The sequence below is a fragment of the Mugil cephalus genome, chromosome 13, assembly GCF_022458985.1.
Source record: "Mugil cephalus isolate CIBA_MC_2020 chromosome 13, CIBA_Mcephalus_1.1, whole genome shotgun sequence".
NCBI lineage: Eukaryota > Metazoa > Chordata > Actinopteri > Mugiliformes > Mugilidae > Mugil > Mugil cephalus.
This window is the reverse complement of record NC_061782.1, coordinates 19484614-19506499: the sequence shown is the minus strand read 5'-3', so window position 1 is coordinate 19506499 and position 21886 is coordinate 19484614. Positions and strand designations below refer to the sequence as shown.

The following is a 21886-nucleotide window of genomic DNA, read 5'->3' as shown; positions in this document are numbered from 1 at the left end:
TCTGAGGACTGGTCACTCACTTTCTTTAATGACAGTTGAGCTGCGCTGACACTTTTTTTATAGCGTATGCCCTGCAACAAAAACCATGCGGCCTCATTATCGCTGTCTCACCAGAATGCCTCACTCTCATTCCTGAGCAAAATGTCTGAAGAGGGCTTTCATCTCTAGCTGCTTTCTCCATTGCTTCCCTTTTTTGTAGTACTGTATTTGGCTCATAAACTTTTAATAAGTGCTGGAGAGCGTTGCTGTACTCCATTTACAAATCATCTCCCCCTCGGAGAGAGAGAGAGAGGGAGAGAGAGATGGAGGGAGAAGGGGGAGAGTCAGAGGCAGGATAGATGGAAAGTGTATTGGAGAGTTTTGGTGGTGCAGAGAGCAAGGCGAGGGTTGAAACTCCATCCCTGTCTAAATATTATCTCAGGCAGCAGCCTCCTGCCGCAGCCAGAGAAGAGAGAGGAGAGCCATTGATTCCAGACATACTCCCTCTATTACATCCCATCCTTCTCTTTCTCTTTGTCTGTTCGTTCCGCCTCAAAGATCTAAATCTGATGCGTCTCATGCAGCACGCTGCATCCACGCTGTTCGGTGAAATTTAACCGTGTGTGTGCGAAACAGCTGGAAGCGCCAGAACAAAAGAAGGGACAAACTGTGGACTGTAGTTTTCGATTGTATCGCGTTTTCCTTGGTAAATATTAAACCATTAAATACCTCAACACAGAAAACTATTTTAGTTTTTATTGTCATTTTCTGAAAAATAATAATAAAAAAAGAAGTAACAGTGGCATAGTGTTGAGACAGAGCTGGTGCGTCCTTTGTCTTTTGCAGGGAGGTGAAAGTGAACAGTTGTTTGGTTGTGTTATTCTCCCCCTCTCTGTGTGTGTTCGACGGTGATGTCATGTGTATGTGAGTCGAGTTGTTTGTAATTTTTCTCCTTGTCACTGGGCCTTGCCAGCACAATCATGGAAAAGACATTTGACTTCATCAACAATAGCGGGCCGGAGCCTTAACACACTCCATCATTAAAAGCAATCCCACACTGGTCGATACAGGCTGTGTTTATTATCGGTGCGCTGCGTTTAGCTGCGTGTGCCAGTGGGCATAAGGCTGGATAAATTAGTAGCGTTAAAGGTTCACGGCTCCTGCATCTATCAAGAAGCTAAATGACAGGTGCAGAGACTCCAGTTGAACGCCAGCTTTAATTATTATCACTGGGGGTGGAAGAATGACAATTAGGTTTGGCCTGCCCTCAGGCCGCTGTTATAATATGCAGGCAATTAGCATATTCAGTAATTATAAATAATACGAATTTGCATATTCAATAACTGAAATAGGAAGTTCATGAAAACACAAATCATAGATTCTCATGAGACCTCTCACATTCTTCTGTATGTGTGTGCTTGTGTGTGTGTGTGCGCATGTTGACAGTGTCCATTGGAAGACGTGTCCAAGATCCAATGGCTGAGCTGGTGAAGATTGATCCCAAGCACATAGGCATCGGTACATACCAGGTAAGATTTCATGATGTTGACATTAATATTTTGGATTTGTCATTTGTCATTTGTGTTTTTAATAGTGTTGTCGGACTGTTAGTCCTGACTTATCAGAAAAAAAAACGGTATTAATCAAACCTTTGCACTTGACCATTTCAACACTTATGTGTTTAAAAACATGTATCTTGTCCTTCTCAGCAGTGTCCATTCTGCCGTGTTGTTATTTCTTCTTAAATGCCTTGCTGAGTGTGACTTCCACATTTCAGGCAACTGGACATATGTAGGGAATTCGAGTGGGGGATAGAAGATGTGACATATGAGAACAAATGATGAGGGGAAAACAGTCAAACAGGTTGAGAGGCAAGCAGGAGAGAAGATAAACTTGTCTGAGGGCTGTGTCAACAGATGATGCCGGGGATGACTAATTTAATTAATGGAGATCAGACATGACGTATGTTTGGACATTTGTGTTTGCTTGTGTGATTGCGGCTCTTCATCCGTGTGTGTGTGTGTGTGTGTCTCTGTGTGTGTGTGCGGATGAAGCAATAGTTCGCTCAGTGTTGATTTTGTGCATTGCCAGCATGTATGTCATTTTGTGAGGAAGGCAAGATAAGCATTAGGTCAGAGCTCGTGTTTTCACATCATCTATACATGCAGCGTTATTCTCCATGTATGGTAGGTCGTGGAAGAAAAGAGCATGAGGGAATGGAAATGTGAAGACAACAGAAGGGACTGATAGTGACACAGTCCAAGACGGTGAAAGTATTAGTCTCACATCTGTGCATGATGGAACCAATATGGAGTAAATCATCAGACAGAATACTCATGGTATATGCACAGGCTCCAACATATATAACTAAAGAAGATATAACAGCACCATGCATAGTATTTTTTTATTGTTGTTTGCCAATATTATTCTTGTGCTAACATAAGAAGAATAGTGCAAAGAAAGCACTTCACTAGATGCAGAAGAGAAGGAGAGGGGGGTTAAAAAGGACAGCAGAGGGTGACAAAAGTCAAAGGAAAAGGAGACGGAGATTCAAATGTGAGGGGGAAAATGGACATTTGAGAGTGAAAGGAGTAGGTCATGTGTGCCTGTGTGTGTGTGTGTGTGTGTGTGTGTGGCTGAGTGTGTTAGGTCACAGGCCCGTGTCTCTCATCACCTCCTGACTGGGATCCCTGGGGTGCCCGGGGTTCTGCACCTCCTGCTCTCAGATCATGTGACTAGATCAACAAATGATAATATAACCGAGTAAATAAACTCTCTGTGCTGACAGATATGAGAAGGGACATCATTTTGACCTGTGTGTGAGCTCACACCAACACCCACACACCCTCTCTCTCTCGAGTCAATGGGGGTAACGTGTATGCGATTGTGTGTGCGCGTATACGCCGGTGTTAGCGTATGCGTGGCCGTGTATGTGTGAGAAAAGTGCGCCCACTGTGTTTTCTAGCAAAGATCTTTTCTGTGGTTCATGGCATTTTGAGCTTTCTGAAAGTTTATTGCCATTAGACCCAAAAAGCATAAAGGCAGATGTAACTCTAGACAACTGGCACAGCGTGCGCTCTCTCTCTCTCCCCCTCTGCTGACCCAGTGAGTGACAGCTCTGAGAGAAAGGCGGAAATGAGCTGAGGGCTAAAAAAGTGAGGCCCATTAAAATCAGATTGAACCTAAGTATTGGTGTGGGAACACCGTTTTTCACGACAGCTCCGCCGGCTGACAGGTTTTTACTGCGTGGCGATTCTGCCAGCTGCGCGTTCGAACGGAGAGACGGGGTTATTAGTTGTTTCAGCACTTTAAATACCAAACAAATTTCTAGATAAATTGTCACGGTTCAGAGCATTTGCATAGAAAAACATTAGGAGTGTTGTGTCCTCCATAATTAGGCACTTAGTCGGTGTGGCCTTTGAACAAATCCTTCATCTGTCAATCAGCTCTTTATGTTGCTATGGTCTGTTGACAGCTGGGTAATCCCCAGGGCCGCGAAACTAACTGCTACTGGAAAATACACACACAGACACACACTGCTGTGTAAGAAAACATTGCCCGCCAGCCGGATATTAAAGAAACTGTCACTCTTCTCCTCACCTCTTTCAACCGTTCTCCTCCCCTCCATTCCAACCTTTTTTCCTGCCTAAATTTTCCTTCTCCCGTCCCAATGTCTCCCGTTCATTTGTCTTCGTTTTCGGGTCATGTTTTCCTCTCAACATGTCGACGTGTTGCGGGCCTAGGTCTAATGTATGGCAGCGTCGTATTCATCGCGCCGTCTTGACACCGCATTGACAGTTGTTTGGACCAGAGTTCGGCGTCAGAATGAGGTCGGACAAGGAAGCCGCGGAGCACAGGCTGTTACCAGTACACAGTAACTGTGATGAATCAGCCTCTAAAACATGACTCTGTACTTTCTCCACACCTGATAGACCTGTCTGTCTAGTAAAAAAAGGTATTCAGACCTTGTGGATAAAAGAAGTTATTGTTCTTTCCCTACCAGTGATAAGATTCTTTCTACTTAAGAAAAACTGCGTCTTGAAGCACGACCGACTTAAGAAATTGCGTTGACTGATTTTGAGGTTTCTGCCTGGAGCCAGTGCGAGTGATGTCACTTTCACACCAAACCCACTAATCTTATAGCGCCTCGTGTGTGTACGAGTGTGTGTGTGTGCGTGCATGTGCATGCATGAGCGTACTATCTTTCACTCTTGAATGGTAGTGCCTACAGGGGAGACAGGAGCAGACAGAGCAGAGGGAAGGAAGAAGAGTGAGAAATGGAGGCCTGACAGTGATTGATGGCCTTTGCCTCGACATTTTAAGGCGTGGGAAAAGAAAAACAGGTCCTTAAAAGCTTCATCGGAGACAGGAGCTGCCAAATATTATCTGATATTTTTTTTAATTATTTCCTTTCCATTTGTCCCGGCATGTTTTTCAGAGCCCGTGTGTGAGGTTGTGAGATGAGTAAATCTTGTATCGTTGCTTGTTCTTTAATGGATTTACACAGGCTCATGCCAATTCTCTGCATTTGATAATACATATACTGGCTTGTCAGATTAATTATTATGGTGCTTACCGTTTACGTTAAGTAAGGATGTTTGTGTTTCCATGTTAAAAACTGCGCGCAAAAAACTGAGGTTGTCACAGGGTTTATAGAAGGAAATAATCTCAGGGCTGGAAATGCAAACACACTTACATCAGAATACTAGACTTTCTGAAAAAGGAAATCAAAACTTGACAAGTAAAAGTGAAGTTTTTAATGTTTGTAATCAACTCTTGCGACAAGGAATGTTTCCCCTAATTTCTTGACCAGAAATTGCTTCCATCCCCGTCCAATTTATGTATCGTAAAAAATCTTATGAAACATTCTCAACTCATTTTTAGTAAAAACCCTGTTCAAGTCATTTTGGGTTCCTGTGCCTGTCTTTAGACTTATTTTTTATTTTTTGCCGATTTTCTCATGTTCACTTCTTGGGCCCTCTGGGAAGGTGTGTGTGTTTGTGTGTGCACAGGCGGTTTTGTGAATTCATGCATAATAAAATAGTTAAATATCAGTCATAAATCAACAGCTGAAAGCGATATGACGGCAAGGAGATGGTTTTATGTTTTTCCAACACCATTCATGAAAGCCTAATGGCTGTTTCTCAACTTCCTGCATAACAATCACGCACACACACAAACACACACATGCGCGCTCGCGCACTCACACACATACTCTGCCAGCCCTACGTGCCTAAAATCCTGAGCTGTTCTCTCATAAAGAAGTTCTCATAGGCCTTAGAGAGGCTGTCAATCAAGAAGAACATGACCTTCAGGTAACCCCAGGCACCGTGTTCATTTCTACATAGTTCACTGATTATTCACTGACTGAGGGGGTTTCACTCAATTGTCACATAAACACAGCGCACATTAAAACTGATTACACTCTAAGTTTATTACTTCCTATTAGCAGTTGTGAAATCCTATTTTTGTGGCGGTGTTACGCCTCCAGACAGTTTGGCGTTTTTATCCTTTATCTACCAGCTGTGTCATAATTTGATGCCAAGTGCAGTTATGGTGAACCGTTCACAGCTACAAGGTGTAAACAGGTGGGAGTTGGGTTGATATCCACCTCTTTCCGAACAAGGTCCTGCAGCAGTAGTGAGCGTGTTTGTCGTTAATTCTTGTTCATCTATATTCCCCTTTAAAGAACTCTTTTGAACTTTACACCTCACTGATACAGTGTATCAGTGTGCCTGGAGACGCCCATACATATTCCCAAAGCCTCCTTCTTTGTCATTGTACCATCAAAATGAACCCCTACTGTTTCTGGGAGCTTCTGGTCTTTGTTCTCTTGATAAAGCAGAGTGAAGGGTTTCAGGTGTCATAGAGGTCCAGTTGCTCCTCTTCGTTATATCTGCTTGTTAAAACTTCCCTGCAGCCTCATTCGTCCCCATGATTGTCTTGTAGGGGTATTTCCCCCCCACCTCAAATCAGAGTGTAGGCCATAGGTCTTCAAACCCCTTTGAGCTTACCCTAACCCCTAGGGAGTCCATGAAGGAACTGCAGGTGGGCGGGGTCACAAAATCTTTGGTTGATTAGGCATTTTTATATATATATATATATATATTTTTTTTTTTTATTTTCCCCCACAATTTTAAAGAGACTATTCAGTCCCCAGGTGAAATCCCATGTAGGTACGTGTGTTTATGTCAGGTATGATTATGTTTACGGCAGTTGCACGGCCACCCTACTGTTGCACATTTTTGAAAAAAAAAAAATTATATATATATTTTTTTTTTTTTTTTGAACCTATGCAATGTTTGAATAGCTTAATATTGAATGCAAAATGATAATAATGCATATTTATGAATACCACTATTCCGAGTTCAATATAGAACACATATAGTAGGTTGGGGGTCCCTACTTAATCTCTCCATCTGTTTAGGGTCCTTGGCCTGAAAAACGTTGAAGACCACTGGTGTATTTCTTCAATTCTCAAATTGTAGCAACCTTTAGTGAACTTTTGCAAATGAAAATATTTTTTCAGGTCTCTGATTTTCTGATTTTGGGAATTACTCTGCTCACAATAGTCGAACAGTAACAGAACACGAGCCTGTTTCCACAGTCACGGCCCCACACATTAAAAGAATGGACACATGAAAATGACCCTAATTTGTAAGACAGGAAAATAGCTCCTCATGTACCAGGTTGAATGCAATGAAGAGAGCCTAAAGGGCATTTAATAACACACTTTGTGTTCCTCTTACAGGTAACCTTCCTTTATTACTTTCCTTAGGCTCTTGGTACATGTCTCCATTCTGTCTCCAGCAGGGTTCTAGTTGCCTCTCAGCTCTCAGTGGCATCATTCATAGACGGTATTTCAGTCTGCGTTCAGCCCATACTCCTCTGTCATCGTCGCCAGTCAACACCTCCCCTTTTCCCCTCTCACTCTCACCCTCGCTGCCTCTCTGTAATTAGTGCCTTTGATTATAGATCCTTCATGATATGAAACTTCTATGTGTGTATATCAGAAAATTCAGTATTTTTAACTTTTCGTTTTGATTTCAAACTTCTTTCCCGGGTTTTTCACCACTGTCTTTTTTTGCTTCTCCCTCCCTCTCTGATTGACATGCGGTAACTCGGCAGCATTTAAGTACTCAAGGTGCAGACAGAAGCACTTTGTCCATGCGTATTGGTTGGCTGGCTTTAGTTGGTTTCCGGCCAATCAAAACATGACCTTCACACATAGGGATCCAGTCCATTGGTTCTGGATGATTTTGAGGTTTGGGGTCTGGAAGTTGGGGCCGAGGAATGTGGGAGTGAAGGTGATTTGGATAATAGAGTATCCACCTTTTCTTGCTAATCTTGTTCTCTGTGCCCCCGCGCAGCTGAGTAACGGCGGTACGGGAGAGCAGAGACGGAGTTGAGATGAAATGAAATAATAAAGGAAGAGGAAAAAGAGGGTTCTTCTGAATGTGAATGCTCAGCACATTTTTTGAAGTTGCGTATGTGATTTCTAAAAATAGGATACAGGATTAGGAGGTGCCAAGATGCAGGACATCATGCTCCACTGGCGTCTTTAGTAGAGTGGAAAACCATGAGGGCCTCTGCTGTCTAGGTATAAGTACATACTGTGTGTTTAATAGAGCAGAACAGTTACTGTCTTTCACTTCAGCTTTTGAATATCTCAAATACCTCAGACACACTTCTTTAAACATTTTTTTTGTCAGATTTCTTCTTCATCTTAGCTTTTCAAGTTATATCCTTTAAAACTTATTTTTCTTTTAGTTGTGTGTATGAGCTGCTTGTCTGGCCTTATGATTTCACTATATTTGCATACATGGGATCAATTTTTTACCATGTAACAGTAACTGAGTTGTGCCTATCCATTAGGCATGAAACAGTTCCTATTAATATTAAGCGATATCAGAGAGCTTTTATTTATATATATTTAAATGATCAGTCATTAATGTTTTGTTTATCTAGTTTTGAAATCAAACTACATGTTACTGAGCTTAAATTAGAAATCAGACTGTGTTGGTTTTGTCTTTGCTTATAGAATAGTCCTGTTATATGCCACAGAAGAGTCATTAACAAACAAAAAACTTTATTCACGCGATAAAAAACAAAACAAATACTGTATGTATAGATATAAATAAATACTCTGCTTATAGCTATATCCTCAGGGATTTGAATATCGGTTAATATCATAAACACCAGTGTTATATTAAAATATATGTGTTGGAAATGATTTACTTAATGCTTCATAAATCATGTTTCCAAATCGGTTACTGACCTGGGGCTGTGTCAGGTGACGTGACTGTTTTTCACCGTTGCATTTCTATTTGATCTGAATGGAATCAGTACTCGTTAAATTTTCTCATCCCCATTTGAGCTGTTACGTAGCGATGCACAAATATTCTTGTGTTGCTCTCACCTCTATAAGGTTTCAATAAGAACGCGAGACCACATTCACCGGGTTTTACTGCAGGGTAAAGCTCGCGCTGCCTCGCACACCTCCACCTTTCTCGTGTGAAAACATTCTTTTGTGGTGTGACATTACAGGTGATTTCCTCTCCGACTATTTCTGACCCTCTTCTCTCTCTGTAGCCACTCACCAGAAATCGTAAATCTTTCAATGCCACGTTTATGGGAACTTCTTCCTTTATGGAAAGTTATTTTTATTATCTCCAGAAAGCCTCTGGCTGTAGTAAAACGGCATTCTCACGAAGAACCAGACTGCAGGGCACTAAATGACTCATCAGGGCTGCTGTGCAGCCTCTAGTACTGCTTCATCCCTTTCTTCCTCTTTGTGAGACGTATCATCCTCCTTGTATCCTGTAATTATTGCTGATGCTACAAGAATTGGTTACGAGTTCATTAGGGTCGGGATCAGTGGTTAATTACTAAAATGCATTTTTAGAGGGAAACATTCGCTCATACATGCATCCAATTGTAAACAGTGATAAAATTTGTAATTAAGATCATTAATTTAATTAAAAGTACCAGTGTCACAAGCTTAAGAAATTCTGAAAGTAGTAAGTGGAGCTCAGGGTTAGTAATTCATGGGGATGATTTATATTGTTGTTTTTTTTTTACTTTTATACCCTCCAGCATATTATGATTAAATGGATTTTATTGGTGTGACTAATAGTTTGTTGGCATAGAATGAATAAATCCAAGTACCACTGATGAGCTTTGATTAAAACACAATTGTCTTGTGTAGGTTCTTTCTTTTTTCATCACATACTTACGAAGCACTGAGAGGTGCATAGTGTTTTTATTAAATTAAAGAAGTGCTCCTCTAATTTGCTTTAGGTATTAATAATAAAATAGCACCTGTTATAATCGGAATGCGGATGGGTTGTTTATAATAAAGGATTGTATTGACGGGTTGTATCCCAGTCGCATGTGTCGTCTTGCTCACAGATTCCTCTCTGTCCTCATCTGTCCTGTTATTGCTGACAGATGAGGGTGTGTTTGCTAGCTGGCGTTGTTGTTATCTGTTTACAAGTCAGTGTTTGTTCAGAGGTTGATCGTGTTACAGGGCGACCCATGCTAGTCTCAGTCACGCTCATACACATGACTTGCTCTGTCAGACACACATACACAGAGACACAGTAGTCTAGTTTAGAGTGTCAGCTAATCCTCAGGCAGTTGCTGAGACATCAGTCTCCAGCTGAACTCCTCGGTTTTTGGCTTTGTCCCACGGCCCATTGCTTCTTTGTCTCCAGAGACAACTGCTGGAGCTCATTGAGTTTCTTTAATCACATTTGACTCCTTTGTTTTGATTAATTTAATATTTGAATTTTTGTCGTATACCGAAAAATTCTCTTCTCTTCTCTTCTCTTCTCTTCTCTTCTCTTCTCTTCTCTTCTCTTCTCTTCTCTTCTCTTCTCTTCTCTTCTCTTCTCTTCTCTGATTGGCCGGCGTTTGAGGAGCGTGAAGGGTTCATTTGGAGGATCTGTATCGACAGAGAGCTACTCTAGCAAGAAGAGATAGATTGCTGACAAGCCAAACTAAACATTCTCCGGTCTCTTTTCGCATCTGCTCTTTCTCCGTCTGTCAATCCTCTCTCTCTCTCTCTCTCTCTCTCTCTCTCTCTCTCTCTCTCTCTCTCTCTCTCTCTCTCTCTCTCTCTCTCTCTCTCTCTCTCTCTCTCTCTCTCTCTCTCGCCGTACTACCTGCCATTCAAAGTGGCCTCCTCTTGTATTTTATTGCTAACATGTTTATCTCTTTAAGAATGAAATTTTACTAATCCGACTGGGGAAATTGTGCCTAACCAGGACCGGATAAGTAGCGTATGGAATAAATATTTGGAGTGACATAGTGAGTTAGTGTGCTGCGTTAAGTTAAAAGCCCATTAAAAAAAACATATAGTTATATAATTAGACATTCCAGGTGGACACTGATTGTGATGAAGTGTGTGTGTGTCTGTTTTAGTTTTTTTTTTTGCAACAGACAAAGTGATTTCATGTTATTCTCATCTGTGTATATTTGTGTGTGTATTGAAGTGGTGATTTGGTTAATGTGTTTTTGTAGCATGACGTGTCAGCTGGAGCTCTGAAGGCAGCGCTGGACGGAGTGGTGCAGGAGTGTGTGAGCTTCGTGGGGGTGGACATCAACATCTGCTCCGAGATGCTAATGAGGTAGATGACACAGAGGGAGACGTGCATCACTGTTTAAACTAAAAACACCAATGACATGAGCAGTTTTCACTTCTCGGTTCAAGTCCGACAAAGTGCAGGAAACAGGAAAATTATTTGGTGTGTCCACCTTTTACCTTTAAAGCCGCACCAGTTTTCCTTGGTACGCGACCTTTCAAAATACGTGTCAGGTTTTCCTTCGAGCGTTTTGTGAAACTTCCCACAGTGCTTCTGTTTGGGTTGTCTCAGTTGCTTATGATTCTTCGTGTAACCCGGCACCAGCCCGAGATCTTGAGAACCGGGCTCTGTGGGGACCAAGCCATCTGTTGTGACGTTTCATGTCCATCTTGTCAGTGAAGATAGTCGCACTCCCCGAAGTTACTGTGTGATGGATAACAACTGAAACATCTTAAGTGCCTAAAGTTTTTGCAGGACTCCGCATAAATGTGCGCACACAAGCACTCACGCGTCCAGACGCACATTCAGATTTTGAAAAAGAGATGAAGTAGGGCTCAGACCTCTGACATACTTTCCCTTAATGGTCACATCATGGCAAATCTTCATTCACACCCAGACACATTCTTGACACGCACACACAAATACACAGATGGTTTGCCAGCTTTCTGTTTAGACTAATGCTTCACACCCTGGCCCCACTTACTGACCTGACTGGAATCAAGAGAGCGGATTAGGCAAGTTTGACACTGTTACACACAATTACACACACGCGGAAACATACATGCAGAGAAGGAAGCGTTTATATAAATATGCCCGTGTAGTCACAAAAGCATTGGTGTAATCCCGCGTTGCGCGCACATATGTACTTATATTGTGTAACTTATGCAGTGCATGCATAAAGTCGAGGAAATGCGCAAATCTGATATACACACCATTTTTTTTTTCCCCTGTATGAAATGAGCTGGCATTAGCTGTAGGGCAGGCATCAGGTCATCTGTTTACCTGTCTGCTCTGAGAGTGAGCTTTTTCCATTCCTGCCAGAAGTTATGCTGCACACACATTAAACACACAGACGTGTTGATGACTGAGGTATTATGCCGAGTGTTGACATAGCAGTATGTTTTAGCGTGAGTGAGTCACTGTGGGCATTAACAGAGCTCACCTAATTGAGTTTCAAATCACCTCTCTTCTAGCCAAAATTGGACAAATATACAAAATATTGGCCCATGTGTGTCTCTTGTGTTTCCAGCGCATGATTAAATGCCAGGTCACGGCCGAAGAATTTCATCTGTTTGTTGGCGTATTATAGAAATTGGTTCTGTACCTCGTTCGAGGAGAAATAATCCAGAGTCGAGCGTTGTTTCTGCGGCTGTCAAAATTAGCGCATTAACGCGGATTAAGTCATCATCACAGTTAACCTGATTAAAAATTTTAACGCAGTTCACCCATCGGCAGTGTAGAATGACTCTGAACATCACTGGCAACGCATCTCAGGCAGTTTGTCCGAGTAGTCACCGACGCTCGTGCACAAACAGGCAGTTGATCCAGTAGTGACAGGCAGCAGAACCAAAACCAAACCAAACAGCACGTTGGTAATTTTCGTACAGCAAAACCAAGACGGAGCAGTTGACCCACATCAAGTGTTATGCACACTCTGCAGGAACGAGTTTTGTTTTCATGAAAGCACTTCCACCTCAAAATGCCACATATACGCAAAGCACACATTAGTCGGAGTTTCTGCTAGCGCCTCGGCTAAAGCGTCGCCCAGCTTGAGACAAACCGAGACAGAGACAGAGACGAGCTGGCAGTGCCGCCTTGCAAACGTCTCCCCGCTCCTCTGACCACTGTCCCATGCGAGAGACTGCTCCTCAGTTGCAGCAACATTTTAAATAACAAGCGGTCAGTTCTCCTTTCAGGCAATGTCAACAAGTTAGTTTGTCTTCTGGCTGAAAGAGGAGGGACAGGGTCACATTAATGTGGAGAAATGTTTGTTTTTAAAAAAAGAGACGAAAAGTTGTGAAGGTGTTTCAAATTGTTTTGTTGAAACTGTTGAAGTTGTTTAATGAACACGTTAAGTTCATAAATAGAATAGACTACATTAGTATATACTGTATATGTTCCCTTATTTCTTGGGTGAAATGCAAATGATATAGATTAAATTTACATAAATAATATTTAATTGTGATTAATAGAAGTTAATCCAGAGCAACCGTGTGATTAACCTGAAAATTTGTAATGGTTTGACAACACTAGTTATTAGTTATTTCATGGGACAGTTGAGATCAGATACTGCAGAATTAAGCGAGTGCATCTCAACAAACCTCCAGACATTATTTCAGCAAAAAAACGATTGCGTAATCCCTTTTTCATCTGCTGTGTTACCTCCCAGGCATGTAGCAGGCTTAAATGCGGGCAGGGCGCGGAACATTGCCGAGTGGAGGGAGCAGAAAGGTCCCTTCAGCAACAGGGAGCAACTCAAACTCGTCAAAGGCATGGGCCCCAAGACCTTCCAGCAGTGTGCTGGCTTCATCAGAATCAACCCTCAAACCCTACACAGGTATCTTCTATCTTGCATCTTGTATATACAGACCAATGAGGACTTGAGGAAGATGAAGATGCTTCTGTCTCTATTCATATGTGTTGATCTGTATGTTTGTGTGTATGAGTTTTAAACACCTTTTATATACCAACAACATGCCGAACATGGATGCAACCGCTCGTATTGATTCATGTTTGTTGTGCCCTTTGACAAATTGCTAAATATAACTAGATAGAAAATACAACGTTAGGGAAGTCCTGACTAGCTCACGAATTTAAAAAACAAAACAAAACAACATATCTTTCTTGCCAGTGCCAAATCGTCCCCTCTCCCTACACCGGCGGTGCCAGACAAACCAGCGGCCAAGAAGTGCAAAGGAAAGACTGGTGTCAACATAGCGTCCTCATTTAACCCCCTGGACCAGACCTGTATACACCCAGAGTCCTACCACGTGGCCCAGAGGTACAGTACACACAAACATCTAAACACACACACACACACACACACACACACAAAAACTGGTGCAGCACATCACCCCCACTGGCCAAAACATGTTCAGGCTACGATGGAGCTGATTTTGACACCATCTCATATGGGGTTGGTTATAGAGGTGGAGGCTGTGATTTGATTTACGCAGACATGGGATACAAGAGAGGAGGCATTTGCTTTGTGTGTGTGTGTGTGTGTGTGTGTGTGTGTGTGTGTGTGTGTGTGTGTGTGTGTGTGTGTGTGTGTGTGTGTGTGTGAGAGAATTGATTGTCAGTGCTCCTGATGCTGATATCAAAACCACATTGAACATGTGCCCAAGACTTCTATGTCCTGAGTGAGTGTGCGTATTTGTGTGTGTATGTGTGTGTGAGAATGAGAGAGGGAGAGACAGAGACACAGATGGACAGACAAACAGAGAGTGGGTCCTCTCTCCTGCAGCTGTAGTCACTCAACTGTGTTTAGTCTACATAAGTTCTGACACTAGTGGCTTTAAGCATTGCTCCCCTCATGCTGATGTGCCTTTAATGGCCTCTGTACATGTGTGCGGGGGGATGTGTCTCTATGCTCGTATGAAACTTTTTGTGGGTTTATGTGTTCTAAAATGTGTCTGCATGAACTACACATTCTTTCTCTATTTTAGTTATATCATTTTCTTCTCTAATTTTCAGCAGTCTCTTTATCTTTCTATGCTTTTATAATTTCAAATCCAGAATTTGTAATATTGTGTTGGCAAATGTCGAATCCTTTGTTCTGGCTGTATAATTATCCAGCTCTGGGAGTTTACTCAGTTCAGTAAGGATTCAGTTTTACACTTTATATTGATGCAATTTGCAATGGTCTTAAATCTGCAAACCCATGTAGAATTTGAGAATGTTTACATATACACATACATAAAAGCATCCCAAGTGTGTCTTGTGGTTACAGAGTGTGTCACATCTCTCCCCGGGTGTGAATATTGTGTTAAACACCAACTAAAGGAAAACACAGGCGTGCCAGTACTTGTGTTGTTTTTGTTTTTTCTTCAAGCTTAGATAGCAGGGCCTTTGATGGGATGGAAAATAATTATCTACTGCTGATCTTTAAATCAGAGGTTACATCATGCCTCGGCAAAATAGACCATTGTTTTTTCGGTGAGTGTGCGCGAGGTGCAGCTGTTAAACAACAAGGCACGGCTTTTTGAGCCGACCGGCCGTGAGTCTCGTTATTTTGTCACAGCTCGTTGCTGATTCAGTCAGCGAGGCTCACATACACCCTCAGAGCGCAACTGTAATCGGTAGCCTTTGATTCGTGTGCTGTTTTGGTGAATACCGGTGTGAAGCGTGTGAATTGTTTTTTTTAGGAAGCACTTGCGAGGGCTCGAATTAACCTCACGAAATCAAACATCTGAAGCTGTGTGCGTTATTCCTTGTGAAGGCACCGCTGAGATGTCTCACAGATCTTCCCACATCCTCACCTACAACTGATCAAAACAAAACGCTAGGAGGGATGATGGTGAAGGAATGCTGTGTGTGTGCATCTCCCTGTGTGTGTTTACGGCGTATAAGGAATATCATGTTCATCACATTAGTGGAACTGGATCCTCCATTACAGCTCGCAGCCCACACATCAACCCCTTTTTGTAACCATATACAACACACAGACACACACGCAGGCGAGGACACAAAGGCACAGACACGGTTTACCCACCTTTATTTCTGAAGTAGGGCAATTTGTCCGCTAAAAGTGAAACTGCTCTGTTAGTATTTAGCTTCAAGTTGACTTATCTGTTTGAGTATTTCACATAAATATATAAGTGTACTCTTGTGAAACTGCTGGGTCCGTTCCTTGAGATATTAAGTATTAATCTGATGTGACGCAGAGGGCCTCCACTCTAGGCCGAATATTTCTATGATAAGTAACAGTCGGGGCCCAATATTACTATAACACAAGACAGAGTGGATTCTTGCTGTGGGCCTGGATAAAATCTATATTATAGCCCACCCAACCCCGTGTTCACTCAGACACACAGCGCATATGCACACACGGTGTTGGTAGTAATTACATGAGTATGAACCCGACAGTGGTGTAGGCCTCTGGACTCCTGGTACCCCTTAAATACTAACATACACCGCTGAAAAATGAGATGGGCAACATGCGCACACACACACACACACACGCGAAAGTATAACCCACCACCCTCCCAATACATCTCCTCGACTTCCTCGCTTCTCAGACCTGGAATACTTGTTGCAGCTCAAGTTTAAGGGATGGTTTGAATGGGTTTTTAGCACCACTGGAGCAAAGGTTGCGTTTCTGCCTCAGTGTGCGCGAAGGGGACAACTTAAATATTACAAATGAGCCTTATGACATAATTTTGGTGGTTCTGCTCATCTTGACTGGAGAAAAAAAATACTCCCTCTTTGGCCGCATTTTAATACAAACAAACAGATGTACTCCGCTCTAGTAACCTACCTTTTGGCCAGTCGTCTATCTCTGGCTAGATTCTTATTCCTTTAAAAACACGTAGGGTTGTAAAGATAAGAAGCTAAGAGAGAAACACGAGCAAAGGCCCTAGTGTTAGACAAACTTTCATTCTAGTCCAAAGGTGTTGTTTCCTCACCACTAAGCCATTTCTGGCACATACTTAGCAACTATTTTGTTCCGATCTGGCTCGCTGGCGTTGAGGGATTGATTCCGCTTGTCTCCTTTTTTTGGACGGTAGACGGTGACTGTGGAAAGGCCTCTCAACTCCCAGCTGTCTCACACATAGTTTGTACACAAGCTGTTTCAAGTTACATCGGCACTGTCCCCCCACCACTGCCAAATGAGCATTTCTGCACAACACTGTGCATGAATCAACCGTGTGTGCGTGTGCGTTCTTGTGTGTGCGCGTCCACCTGTTCCGTCCATCACGGGGTGGACAGCTGCCGAGTCAGTTTGGCGTCAGGCCGCCAGTGAGCGACATCCATCACGAGAGCTACCCAACTGGTCCACACATGAACACATGCATAGAGGCAAATGCATTCACATCCATCACCGTGTGCTGAGGGCCTAGTGTAAATAATATATACAGTATTCTCAATGCGCACACAACCACGCACATCTCACATTTTTCCTTAGCACCTATTTGCTAGTTACTGTGTCTGTTTAGAGACCAGCCAATTAGTTTTGGATTTATACATCTCAGACCGGGTGGATTTGAAATGGTGTGACCCGACTGACTGTCTAGACGTTATGTTGTGGGACATCGCGCTGGAGTAAAGTGAAGCATGTGTGCTTGACAGACAGGCAGTTGACAGATAGATAAACAGTTGAGCCGTAGCATAGAAGAGACAGTTTCACAAGACAAGGCGTCGGGGCGTTTACAGCTGACTTGGATTCATCTGATTTATCCAGGGGATAAATTAAATGTGTATTTGTGTTTTCTTTCAGCACAGTTCTGCTGCCCTCCCCACTTCCACCCCCAGCTCCCAGCTCCCACTCACTTTACCTGCTTTAACTTGTACTGTTTTTTTTTTGTTTTTTTTGCATTTCTCTTTCTTAATCTACTTTTTTTTGGCAGGTCTGTTTTTCTTTTTGTCGTCATTCTTCTCATTTTGTCATCTCTCCCTTTATCCCTTCCCTTTACAAAAACTCCATTCCTCACAGCTGTCAGTGTTTTTTTTTTTTTTTTTTTAACTTTTAAAAGTCTACGTTTAACACTCTTGCTTGGTGTGTAATTTATATTTATATTAACATTCACTTTATATATTTTTTTTTTTTCTTCCTGTCCAGATTTCTGTCCCTCGTTGGCGGGAGCCTGGACCAAATTGGGAGTGCAGTCCTGCGACAGTGTGTGGAGAGCAAAGTCAGGACGAGTGGCGTTGAGGAGCTGGCCCAAAAAGTGGATACCACACCTGAGACGCTCCAACTCATCATAGACGGTCTGACACAGCCCCCTGGGTTCGACATACGTCAGAGTAAGGTTCCTACGGTTCACGCTCACACTCATATAGTGATATCTACTGTTCAACTGAGTGTCTGCAAAAACAAAGGGGTTTAAAATCAAGAAAGAACATGAACCCAAAAGGCAAAAATCCTGGGAAAAACTTTTCAAACTCAATATCTGTGCAGTTCTTTAAAAGGGTAAAACCCAGTGAGGGACTCAAAAGCATTTTGAAACATCTTAAATTTCATAGACTACATTTATCTGCAACTTATCAGCTATGGTAACCTCTCCTACTCTCTTATAATTTTCTTTTACACGTCCCCACTGACTTAGAAAACCGAACTCATGTTTGTCCAGACCTTGGACCGGTTTGCTACTTACAACACACTCTGACTTTTCATGCCTTCACTATAATAAGCATGTCTTGGCAGTGTAACTTGATAGGACAGTGCTGTGGCTTCCTCCCTGTAGCCCAACAATACAAGCAGTATGTTCCTGACAGGGTGTGATGGGTCCAGCAGATTGTGTTGTTGCACAATAGGAGTATCTTTACAGGCATACACAAACGCACAAAGAACTCTGTTTCTCACCTTAATCTCGAGTTCTTGAGACACATCAAGGATAAACATACCAACAATAACAGCGCATAAAAATTCAGCTTCAGTTTTGCTGTTTATTTTCTTAAGAAAATTTTTGCGCCGCTTCTATTTTCCAATCTCATATGATGCCGGTATATTGTGTTACAGTTATTATGTGTGATTCAACAAGCGTATTCATTGCTAAGCAACAGCTATATAAGATAAAGACTGAACAGTCAATAAAATTGACAATTCCTCTGTGAAAGCGCGAGACAATGATCAAACTGGTCAGTTACATACCAAATCGTTCCCATGCCTTTTTATTAGGTTCCCTTTTTTCATACAGTTTCATGAGAAGAAGAAAAAAAAAGCCAACCATGTGTTTCCAGTGAGTTCTGGCTAACTCTTCTTAAAATTAAGGAACGCAGCTACAAGGTTCATTCTCAGGTTGGCCCTATTCGGTTGCAGAACACTATGCTTGGCCTCCTAGCCTGCGCTCAGCTGAGTAAACAGATGGGCTGAGGCTACCGCATGAAATCAGTGCTGTGGGGAGGATAATTGGACCAGACTATTTCCTGGAGTGCAAGCCTTCCTTGTTTGTGTTAATGTTACAGAAAGGGAAAAGATCTTATAAACGGGGAAAGTGGAAAATGGGTTTGACTAGAATGCTGAGAAACGTGGAAGTATGTAGACGCAGGTATTGAGTTACTGTTTGAAATGTAATATCTCTTTGCCATTGCTTCCCTGCCCCCTGCTTTTTCTGCATTCCCCCTTCCCAAACATTTTTTTTTTTTTACAGCTTAGAACAGATTTTGTCATAGATTTCTCCACCCCACTTCCATCGAGCCGCCTCACATTTTTGATATTCTCTCTTTTTGGCACCTCCAGATTTTGGGCAGGCCGACTTTAAGCGGGGCATTGTGTCGATGAGCGATCTGCGGGTGGGTGCGGTGCTGACGGGCCGGGTGGACAACACAACTCTGTTCGGGGCTTTTGTAGATATCGGTGTAGGCCGCGCGGGCCTCATCCACAAGAGCCACATCACCCTGGACAAGCTGCCCGCCAGCCAGCGACGCCGCAGCCTGGCTCTGGGACCCGGGGAGCGGGTGGAGGTACGGGTCCTGAACGTCGACCCCCAGAGGGGACGTATCGGGCTGGACCTGATCAGGGTCCTGCAGTAGATTCACCTAATTCACATCGGACTGGTGACAGAAAAAGCAACTCGAACCTACTGGGAGACAAATTACTAATGTTTACAACAGTTGAGTGAGAGCGGACATCGTTCTTAGAAGAGAGACAACACATTTACCTTTAACAGGAAACCTGTTTAGTTTATTTCTAGAAATATCCTTTTAGTTCAACAAATTTCTGTATTCTTTTCAAGGTTTTGAAGTATTTAAACCGCACTTACAAAGGAGTGAATCGAGGAAATGTATTTCATTCCACTCTAAGAAGAGCTGTTGAAACAAACAAACAAAAAACTCCGACTGACCTCCTTACAGTTAGAGGCTGGACCACTTTTTTCCCCATGAAGAAAAATTTCCACGTAGTACTCAATGTCATGATTCCTGTTTATCTTTTCAAGTAATTTCTTCTGAAATGAACACTAAACCTGCTAGTCTGTTCTTGTCTGTTGACTTCCTGGTTAGCGTTCTGCACATCTTTGATCTTTAGAGGAAACTCGGCGAGGGAGAACCCCTCGTTCTAGCCTCATAAGTAATGTTTATTTTTTTTATAAACACAATAAAACATACACTTTACACACACAGTTAAGTAAATATTCAACTCTCCAAACTATGTACATATTTTGTTCTGTATTTTTCTGCAGAGTTTCTAAAGGAGCCATGTCTTCTGTATTATTTGGTTTCGAGTAGGTTTTGAAATTAAAATATTTCCAAGATCCCTTGCTTTTTTGATTTACCTTCCCTCAAAACAGATTTCCGCAGCGCGACCTTCGCGTTGGAGAAGCGGGGGCATGAGCAAGTGTGGAACAGAAAGATGTTGGCATGAGGCAGGGAGGATAGGACGGTGGAAAGAAGCCACCAGTTAAAGAACAAGTTTTTGTTTTCCCTGAGACAACAGGAAAATCTGAAAACGCACAACGGTTAGGATGGGGGAGGTGGAAAAGAAAAGGGATAGTAGGAAAGAAGTGGGAGTGGTTCTATCTCCCAGACTGCACCAAAGCCTAAAGGCTATTTAGGCATGGTCCCAGACACAATTATCCTGTGGCACACACACAAACACACACTAATCAGCGGCGTCAAAATTAATCCCAGACTCCCCATCCGCATTATCTAATTTGTTTATCTTTATGAAACTGGAATAAATAAAAAAAAATACATAAAATATGGTTGAGAGAAAGCCTGCGGTCCCCGGTGCTAAACCTTATACTGGATGCAGAATACGTAAAGTGCTGCTGCTCCACCACCTTCCCTTGGGGCAACAAATGGAATATATTCTAGGCACACAAACACAAAGAGATGTTCGTTCAACATTAATCAGTACTGGCAGTGCTGCTTTGTGATGATCTGAGAAAAAATGCACAGTCGTTCTTCATATTTGCCCGTTTTTGAAAGGAATTTCTCTTTCAAATCAAGGTGCCTCATTTCGTTTGACGTCAACTCCCGCTTGTCATTTTGTTGTCTTTTCTTTGTTTTGATCTCCTATCCCGTAGCTTGGCATCGCCTCTTGTTTTAATGTTTCCAGCATTTTCGGTCTCGGGGAACACATGTACTCGTACTAGTAAACACAGCTTCCCACAGCACCTTCCCTGGTTTTGCCGCCTTTAATTTTCCTCTCTCTTCTAAACGTGCGCGCACAGATGGGACAGGCAATCTGGTTGCCAGCTACCGCTGCCCCTCGGAGTTTTTGTCAAACACTGACCAGTAATGAGCCTGTGATAAGAAGCAGAGTAACTGCGGGAGAAGTTGTGTACTTCTCTGTTATCCTCTGCTGCACTGGTTCTCGACCGTTGTGTGACGGAGTGAGCTCAGGTGTGCCTTGAGGCTTCGGTGAAATGTGAAGAAAATTGACGGTAAGCGAGACATGAAATGAATGTCAGACTTTCTAAGAGACAAATTAACAAAGAGAAACGCCCCAAGTGGCCGTGGAGGGCTCCCTTTCATCGCCTTTTGTCCGTGATCAAGCCGCGGAGATTCAGGTGGACAGAAAATCATCTTAACTTTTTTCACAGAGGAGCAGAGAAAATAGTTCTCACAGCTGTAAACGTGTCCTGCTGAGAAAACATCGAGCAGTGAATAGGACTTTCTCTGTCGATCTCGGATTTCTCAGACCACCTGTCAAAAAAAAAGTATTAGAAGTTTGAAGCACTGTGGTCAGCCCATAAAGACTGCAGTGTTATCGGGTGTTAATAGCAAGGAAAACGTTTGGTGTGGAAGGGAACTTCAAATTAACACAAATTGTCCCTCTTGTTGTAATCGTGAACATCTACTAACTGCATGCGTCGATGTGCATATTTGTTCCTTTAAATATCTTAGCTGACATCGGAGGTAAGTATTTGGGGGGAAAAAAACATTAGTCTTTATCAAACTATGCGAACAAAACCGTTAATTTACAATGAACATTCACAAGATGCTGCTCTAGTGGTAAGTAAATACTACAGGCTTGCTATTGCCTTATTGATCTGATTCATTTCTTGTGTCTCCTTTGTGTTGATTCTTGGCTATGATAGAAAGTATTAGGGCTGGTTCCTCCTTCCAACAGAAGACAGAATTGGGTTAGTGCGTCATGACTGACATCAATACTTTGTTTGGCTATAGATGCAAATAAGTTAAATCATAGGTCTTCA

The 21886-nt window shown here is 42.5% G+C and overlaps 1 protein-coding gene across 2 annotated transcripts in view; it reads left to right on the top strand.

Moving 5' to 3' along the window:
• srbd1 (S1 RNA binding domain 1) overlaps positions 1 to 19980 on the top strand; it is a 46041-nt gene extending 26061 nt beyond the window's left edge. For both annotated transcript variants that reach the window (XM_047602276.1, XM_047602277.1), the window contains exons 16-21: positions 1426 to 1508; positions 10504 to 10610; positions 12955 to 13122; positions 13417 to 13566; positions 17347 to 17531; positions 18967 to 19980. In XM_047602276.1, coding sequence (XP_047458232.1) covers positions 1426 to 1508; positions 10504 to 10610; positions 12955 to 13122; positions 13417 to 13566; positions 17347 to 17531; positions 18967 to 19259 — 986 coding nt within the window. In that variant the 3' untranslated portion in view covers positions 19260 to 19980. The remainder of the gene's footprint in view (positions 1 to 1425; positions 1509 to 10503; positions 10611 to 12954; positions 13123 to 13416; positions 13567 to 17346; positions 17532 to 18966) is intronic.
• The last annotated feature ends 1906 nt before the right edge of the window (positions 19981 to 21886 follow it).